The sequence below is a fragment of the Scardinius erythrophthalmus genome (genome assembly GCF_964197995.2).
Source record: "Scardinius erythrophthalmus genome assembly, chromosome: 1".
Taxonomy (NCBI): Eukaryota; Metazoa; Chordata; class Actinopteri; order Cypriniformes; family Leuciscidae; genus Scardinius; species Scardinius erythrophthalmus.
In genome coordinates this window covers 60841002-60850125 of record NC_138221.1, presented here as the reverse complement: position 1 = coordinate 60850125, position 9124 = coordinate 60841002, and the positions used below count along the sequence as shown (strand labels likewise).

At 39.9% G+C, this 9124-nt stretch overlaps 1 protein-coding gene across 1 annotated transcript in view; it reads right to left on the bottom strand.

Annotated features, from left to right (window-relative positions):
* Nucleotides 1–1018: 1018 nt before the first annotated feature.
* Nucleotides 1019–9124, bottom strand: part of pitpnc1a (phosphatidylinositol transfer protein cytoplasmic 1a) — a 101023-nt gene continuing 92917 nt past the window's right edge. Inside the window, exons 6-9 of the mRNA XM_081362986.1 lie at nt 8676–8771; nt 4264–4419; nt 3691–3754; nt 1019–2394 (exon numbers count right to left, since the gene is read on the bottom strand). Of these exons, the coding sequence (XP_081219112.1) occupies nt 2081–2394; nt 3691–3754; nt 4264–4419; nt 8676–8771 (630 nt within the window). The 3' untranslated portion in view covers nt 1019–2080. The remainder of the gene's footprint in view (nt 2395–3690; nt 3755–4263; nt 4420–8675; nt 8772–9124) is intronic.

Sequence of the window (9124 nt, the reverse complement as noted above, 5' to 3'; positions counted from 1 at the left end):
ACTGTGAAGACAGTGAAGCATGATGGCGCAAAAATTATGGTATGGGGATGTTTTTTATACTATGGTGTTGATCATGGATCAGTTTGAATACATCAAAAATACTGCCTAAGAGGAAATGCCCCTGAAATGGTTCTTTCAACAAGACAACAACCATAAACACACGAGTACGCGAGCAACATCTTGGTTCCAGGCAAAAAGGATTGATGTAGTGGCCGTTTCTGAAGCAAAACCCCCAAATTTACAGGAACTGTGTAATGTAGTTTGTCCATCCTGGGCTGAGATACCCGTTTAGGTGCCAGAAGTTGGTGGACTCGACGCAACGCAGATGCACAGTAGTTCTCAAAAACAATGGTTATGCAACTACATATTTCAGTAATTTAAAGGGAAGTTTAATCTTAAAAATCTATATTTGAAGAGATTAATATTCCTTTTCTTTGCTTCCTGTTAAAGAATAACACAGACCTGATTAAATTTGTTAATGCTTTAAAAATAACAGGCATCAGGCTGACATGTCTTAAGTCAAAATGGCCTGTCGAATAAGGGTAAAAGCAAAGGCTGCATCTGAAATCACATACTATCCTATTATATAGTAGGTGAAAAACAGTATGTGACAAAAATAGTATGTCGAATTCACAGTAGTCCTAAAACAGTAGGCAACAAGTACCCAGATGACCTACTTCTTCTCCATGAGATTCTGTGCCTAAGTGTGCCTAATATTGAACTTTACTATCCAATAAGGCCACGGGAGAGGATTTATAAACGGCAGTTTAGTGACCGATGCAGCTAATTCAGTCATGCAAGTGCAGCTCCTTTCTTTTTCAATGGGCAAACTTCAAATTCTCCAAAGCTGTCTCATAAATGTGGTTTCAATGCTCAAATATCGTAAAAAAAAAAAACAGGATTTATTCCGCCATATTGCACTTTCTTCCATTCATAAGGGTTGTAACCTTAGGATATCCACACACTGCAAAGACATTGGTGAAACTGGAATGAAGTAGAGTTCCCAACAGATACTGTAGCAAATGCTTTAATTTCACATTGGCAGTTGACATCAAAAGCACGATTTCCCAAGATTTGGCAAATGCATTTGTGAATCCTTTAGAAAAGAGTGTTTAAGTTTAAAAGAACAGATATGCGGGGGAACCAGCAAGAGTACAAGAGCTTTCCAATTTACAAAGTATACATTGGCCAGCAGCAGCAGCAAACATTCCTTAGAGCTCAAAGATTATACAACAATCTAATTATCAAGCATTCTCTGAGGACTTCGTTTTCATTCATATTCATGGGTAATGCATCACAGAAATCCAAACCAATAGCATACAGTATAATGTAGAACAGGATACTCAGTTACATGGCAGATGCTCCTCAATCTAACAAATATATTATGAAGATAAACTACAGTATGTACAGACGAGTTCCAGTTCGTATTGTTAAACGACGGACCGAGCGAAAGGGCTGGGTCAGTAAAGTTGGTATCACTTGGAGTCCATGGGAATGGGACAGATCAAAGTTAAAGACAAGAGCATAGTGAAACCACCATCAAATTGACCCCTACATTCTTATAAATGAGATATTTACAGTACATGTCAAACACATATTCATTTTAGTGAGAAATTCTGAAGCCTGAGGAGAAAAAGTCACGTGACGTTAACATGAGAATATTAACCGAGCAGAATATACCATTAAATACACCACTACAGCAAAAACAACAGTGGCTACAAATCCTCTCCATATTCAACATATGTAGGAAAAAAAAAAGAAAGAAATGGCTCAGCAGGAAGGAAACTGAAAAAGAAAAAGTAAAAGATTCAGCTCTGTCTATCAATGGGACAACTCCTGAGATATTTTAACAGTGATCTGTAGTTTTTGTAAATCAGAATGCACTTTTTGGCCTATTGTAAATTAACTCCCAGTGTAAAATATGAGGTTGCACTGGTTAAAAAGCCACTCTGTGCATATGTGTGTATGTTTGTGTGTGTTTGAGGGAAACCTTAAGTATTTAAAGAGAGACTGATTCACGTTGTGTCAAACAAACACATTACTGGGGTGTGTTTTCATAAACTAAGGCCAGAACTGTGGTCTACTGAGGTTGCGGGTGGCTGGAGCCCCAGGAAAAGAGACTGGGAAGGCGGAAGGCAGAGTCTCTTCGTGCTGGGTCGGGAAGAGTCAGGGTCTCCGGAGCTGACTTCTTCCTTGGTCTGTCCTTGGGCACAGATAGGAAGTCCGGAGCTTCAGTGGAGAGGGGTGTGGAGGGAGCGCTGGACGGCCCGCTGCGAGCGCAGGCTGGCAGGGGCGTCTGGCTGATGGAGATGGCTGGGGGAAAGGTGCCCAGCTTCTTATTGGTGGCCTCCTGAGTGGCTCGCTCATATTCCCTCACTTCCTCCATTGTCATGTCTTTAAACACCCAAGCAAAGAAAGTTCAATTAGTGGTGTGTAGTGGACATCTTAACCATGGAGGCAAAGTCTCCTCAATCAAATGGAATTTATATTGCACTAAACCCAGTTGCATGAACTGCTAAGACTAGTCTTAAAAGTTAGTCATCCATTTTTCTTTTTCATCATATCTTTTTCAAGTCAGTTCCATAAAAACGTAGACTGGTCTAAATTGAAAGGCGAAAAAGTAAGACTGATTACCCCTAACTAACTGCTAGTCGTTCGCATTAGTTCTTAACATAATGGCTATGTTTACGCAACTGGCCCCAGATGTGTCGAACTCAACTCCTTTAGAAGCTCCAACACACCTACCTGTAGTTTTCAAGTAACCCTGAAGAACTTGATTAGCTGGATCAGGTGTGTTTTATTGGGGTTGAAGCTAAACCCTACTTTACTACAGTATGGTCCTCCAGAAGCGGAGTTTGACAGCCCTGGACTAAACATATCTAATATAAAATCATATTCCATTTGATGTTCACAAGGTTTCCATTAACAAGCTACAGTAACATATTTCATGTCACCTTTATATGTTTCTACAGGCTGTTGTTTTATAATAGTCTCCCTTTCAGACCATTAGCCAACAAATCCTGACTAATGAGTACTTTTAATTCAGGGGTGTCCGTTCCTTCTCCTGGAGGGCCTGCTTCCTACAGTTAAGCTCCAACCTATCTGACTAGAAGTTTTTAGTGATCCTGAAGACCTTAATTGATCTGGTTCAGGTTCATGTGCTTCATTAGGGCTAAAGCTAACCTCTGCAGGAAGGTGGCCCTCCAAAAGCAGGATTGGTTCATGGTCACCTCTGCTCTAATTCAACCAACTAACGACCCGCAGTGATCTCCATGACACACACTTTTAAGTTCTCACTGAGAACGCAATAAGCTTGAAAGAGACAAAAGAAACCCTGCCTCCCTCTCACGGTCTCCTTTTTTTGTGGAGAGAACGGCTTTGCTTTCTATGTCTTGTAATCTGAACACTTTCAGTGTTCATGACTGAATTTGTTTAAAGAGGTGTCATCTAATCAGTTTGGTCAAGGTCTTCGATGAGTGAAACATCTCTTTACTGTCCACTTGTTCTTGGAGTGACTCATGCAAGACTAAACACGGTTGCGAGCTATGGATCACGACGTCCTTCTGCGTCTGTGAGGTTTGTTAGTCATGACTCTGGGACAATCAACACAAAAGAAACCACCATGAAGGTAAAGAGATGAATAAACAGCAAGCCTGATTAGATGACTGGTTGGTCAATGGTCAAACTTACCAATCCACTCGTCAACCCAGGCGAAAGCCTGTCTATGGCCCAGCAACAGCACATCCCTCACCACCTAGAGAAAGACAGATTAAAGGGTAACTCTCGCCAAAATGCAACCTAGGGTCTTTTTATTAATCTACCCGAGGCAAACTTTCGTTTAAAAGCATAATTAGAATGGAAACGCCACTTTTAAGTTTGACCGTATTTTCGTTTTTGGTCAAATTGCCTTTTGAATGGGAGTGCTAGGGGCACTTCTATGATAGCATCAAAAATCGCTATTTTTAAAACACTAAGAAGGCTCGACACAACATGAAACTTAGCTCGAAGTATCACCAGGGGCTCTATACACATGAACTCCAGCATTGAGAACATTGTGTACACAGAGTTTATAAAAAAGAAAGATTTTGAACAACTCATTGTCCATGAGTTGTTGAACATCAATTTGTCCATGCAATATTATGGTAAGCACAGCCAGATGGACAGATCTATCTATAGATCTGAGTGATCTGCAGTGAGAGCAACTGCAAGGTTGGGATTTCAGGGGGCCTGTCTGGGATATGCATGTGGAAGGGTGGAAGTGACCTTGTGCACAAACTGTTCCACACGTGTCTGAAGTCCCCACACCTCGAACTTCACGGTCACTAGCTTATAGGAGCACATGACGGGGTCCTGCGTGTCTCTCCATCCCTCCTGCAGCAAACCCCGGGCTGTCTTCTCGGATTTAAAGTGTCTTGGGTCCTGAAGTGGAAATACAAATTGAAAATGGTCACAGAGCCAATTTTAAATACACTATACCAGAATGTAACCAGTTTTGAAACTTCACATTTACAGCAGAATAGAAAGACGACTGGAGATGATGGAAAGAAAAGGTGGGACCCAGATCGGGAAATGAACCAGCACATGCCAACAATGCAAAACACTAAACCAAGGCTCTGACAATCGTGACCCTGGATCACAAAACCAGTCACATGTCGCACGGGTATATTTGTGGCAATAGCCAACAATACATTGTATGGGTCAAAATTATCGATTTTTCTTTTATGGCAAAAATCATTAGGATATTAAGTAAAGATCATGTTCCATGAAGATATTTAGTAAATTTCCTACCGTAAATATATAAAACATGTATATTTGTGAGTGAATGCAGCACAATCGTGAACATAAATAATCAACTTTAAAGGCAATTTCCTTAAGGTTTCATTTTTTTGCACCCTCAGATTTCAGATTTTCAAATAGTTGTATCTCGGCCAAATATTGTCCTATCCTAACAAACCATACATCAATGGAAACGTATTTATTCAGCTCTCATATGATGTATACATCTCAATTTCAGGAAATTGACCCATGTGACTGGTTTTGTGGTCCAGGGTCACAATTGGAAATCTCATTATACAGTTAAATTACAAATGTTAAATCACTGTTTTTAGATATTGTTTTACTGTAAAGATGTCCTTGTATTAGTTTTTTCTGTAAATGCTGTATTTCATTTTTTTTAAACCAAGAATTTGTGAGTTTAATGCCTGTATCTGCCATCCAGTTCTAGCTGATGGAACACATGAAAGCATATTGCACCTTTGTAAACATGCACAGAATTAGAGAGCGAATTCCATTTAAAAGTGAACATTGCTTTGCTCTACTCGCTCTAGAGGGCAGAGCACTTGACGTCAGTACTCTACACACCAACTACCCACAGGGTTCAGTACCTGGCCCATTTATACCCCCCCTTTCCACCAAATCACTTTGCAAAATGATCACCTCTCAGAGCTTTTCCCTATCATTCTTATACAGATGATAATCAATTAATTTTATCTCTCCTTTCTTTATTTCTCCTTTCACCCTGACAACCAATTGTCATCTGGTATTATCACATTTTTGGCAGGCATTTCTGTCTGAATAACTTAACTTGTTGAAAACCGAGCTGTTGATCATCCTACCAACCCTGCCAAGACTTTGTCTTTTAACAGACAACAAAATCATCAAAATCCAGAATGCCAAAAATCAAGGAGGTCTATTACACCTGAGAGAGACATCTATCTGTTCTTGTCAATGGCAGTTTTGAAAAATGATTTAATTTTTGCTCATGAGACACAATTGTTTTTGACACAATGACTAATGTGAGAAAAAAAATATGAATTCCTATTAAATAATAAATTATTCCTTCAATTGACCATGACTAATGCACGCAAGCCTAAAGTGTACTTCAGTTTGGATGTGAATGCTAGCGTATGTGTATAGCCAAATGTGTAGCCTTTCAAAGTAAACTCCATTTGATAGCACTAGAAAGTTTAATTCTTGTTCAGTGTCTGCGCTTTTTCTCTCTAGAAGTTATGACTGATAAAAATGTCTTTGTACTCGTTTACACTAAGGTTGTGGGTATCACTTAACCCCCTCACACAAACGCAGGTCAACGTTGGTGCCTATTGTTGTTGCAGTTTCCAGTAGTTTGTTGCTATTTCGACTGTGAAACAACGGGCCGGGTTAGGGTTGCCACCTTGTGGACAAACTAATTGGTATGGAAGCTTGTTTTCGCCACAGAATACAGCAACGTTTTATCTCACAATTCTGACTTTTTATCTCACAATTGCCTGTTATAAAGTTGGTCTTTTTTTCTTCTTAGAATTGGACTTTATAACTGTCATCTTTTCTCAGAATTGCGAGATATAAACTCAAAATTGCAAGAAAAAAAAAGTCAGAATTGCGACTATCCAACCTATCTCACAACGAATTCGTAACAATTTAACAAAGTGGCTAATTCGTACGAATTCATACGACCTCACTCGTACGAATTATTACGATTTTTGCTAAATCGTACATATTTTACGAATTGCCGAATTCGTATGAATTCATACGAATGACCTACCCCTGACCCCGCCCCTATACCTAACCATCACGTGGGTTTAGACAAATCGTACAAATTCGTACGAGTGAGGTCGTACGAATTCATACGAATTAGACAACTTTTTATCATTCGTACGAATTGTTACGAATTGGTCGTGAGATAGTGTTGGACTATCATACAATTCTGATTTTATATCTCGCAATTGTGAGAAATAAAGTCAGGATTGCGGAGATGTAAACTCGCAATTGTGAGATAAAAAGTCGCAATTATCTTTTAAAATGTTTTATTCTGTGCCGGAAACAAGCTTCCATAAATTAGCACGTGTATATGCACATTATGCTGTTGATGAAATGTGCATCACTCGCACTATACGCATAATGTAGCCTACGTGCAAAAAACGAAGTATACTTTGGGCTTACAGCGGAGGCCGGGAAAGGGACCTTTGTGAAAGGATTTGGTAGCTCACTTTTGTTTGGAACGACCCAACAAATAGTGTCCCCTTCCCCGCAGTGTCCTTGAAGGGCACAAAATGCCAGCTGGAACTTCCCCAGAGCGGGAGCTTTGCTGTCTTTGACTCAGATCCACAAAAAAAGGCTGTTCAGCAACACAGGACTGTTGAGATCTTTGCAGGACTGCTGGGAGAATCATGGTGGGGGGCATTTCTTATCCCCCTAAAATACACCTTTAGGCTGTGTGTCCACCAAAGCGTTTTTTTCACGCGGCTGACGTATTTTTTTCAATTGTTTTCAATGGGAACGCCGCGTATTTAAAACTGCATAAACGTAACGAGGCGCTGAGCATTTATTTCAAGCTGAAGCGCCCGCAGTTTTTTACCGGTCACCGAGAGTTGAAGAATGTTCAACTTTGGGTAAAACGCAGCACTCATCACTGTCACTTTTTACCCAACCGTCCAATCACAGTGGAGGAGGGGCGGGACTAATACCACACCAACCAACCGTCACATTCTGCTAGTGCAACAGAACAAAATAATTTAAAACAAGAGCCAGAGAAAATACATTACATTGTATCAACATTTTAATATAGAATCAACGCAGAAACAAAATACGTGTGAAATGAGATACTAGTAACACTTTCACGGATATTCCGTATCATAACAAGCAAAGCGTCTCAACTGAAAAAAGCGCTCACAGCTAGGCGTTTTGGTGGACACACGGCCTAATAGTCATACTCCATTTAAAACTCATCTATGACAATACTACCTTGCAATGCATTGTGGGTGCATTACACCAACTGTCAGTATAACACCATGTCCTAACCAGATGCGGTTCAGTTTGCTGGTGTTTAGCTCTTTCAGCTAAAGCGGTTAATTTACTATATACCCCAACATACTATGATCAGATTATTCGAATCACTTCTTGCAAAATATTTTTTCTTTTTAAACCATTGTTAGTGCGCTGGTGATATTTTGCAATGTTATTATGTTAAATCGTTCACTTATTGGCATGCATTTTGACAAAATAAGCATTGACAAGATTAACATTTCTTGCTTTGTTGCACTGTGCCACATCAGGACATAACGCTAAGGTTGTTTTCCGTGACACAAGTGATTTTATTTGTCTAAATGAGGACTAGAGTGATCACGCTTGTCAGTCCCAGAATGGCAGCTGTTCTTTTCCCTTCCACATCTAATTCCACCTTTGCTTTTTTCCCTCTTCAAACAGAAGCACTGCTGGCCTGGATCCTCAGATAGCAGCAAGCTCCTGCCAGAGGAAGATAACACTGCACTGCTCTCATCTGTCTTAGCTCACCTCTGCATGAGGAGAGAGACAGAATGTGAAAATGAATTACTGTGGCGGTACAGTGGAGAGGGGACTCTGAGTCTTACGTGTATCCAGTAGAGATCTCAACAGGGCCTCTTTAATAATTCAGGATTGGCTTAAAAATAACCCATACTCCTTTGTTTTCTTCCATGTGGGAGAAGCACTCCCCTGTTTCTTCAAAACAAAATCCCATCAGCACTAAATACCATATCAACCCGAGCTCAAATGAATAAATCATCAGTGAGAAAAATATTGGATGTGAATATGAAAGATAGAGGCGAATATGAGCACATACTGTACTTTAGAGGGAATTTATTATAAATCATTTCTTTAATGATTATGCATTTATGTGTATTATTAAAGAAATATCTCACCTCAGACTCCTTGTAGTAGCGCTCTGGTATCTCGTCGTAGGCGATGTCAATAAAACACACCTCTGTTTCTTCCACTCTGAGCTCCGTATCAAAGATCTAGAGGACAATGAGAGGTGTTTAGAAAGACAATTAGTGAGAAACAAAAAATACCAGCTAACATTAAAGATGTCGGGATGCTCCAACTCAGCCTTAACCAGATGCGACACAATACGTTTCCTTCATCTGTCCACACTGAAAGCAACTATAACTATGAACTAGCATATTTGACGTGTGAAATACAGATATGTGGAGCGGATGAGATTTCACTGTGAGTGGAATTAGAAACCAAGCAACCAATAAAACATCTTGTCGTTGTGGCTCATTGCATTCACGTTTTATAGATGAACAGATTAACTGAAGGTCGCAAAGTTGCTGTATTATTTGGTTGTTAGTTATTCTCAGACGTCACA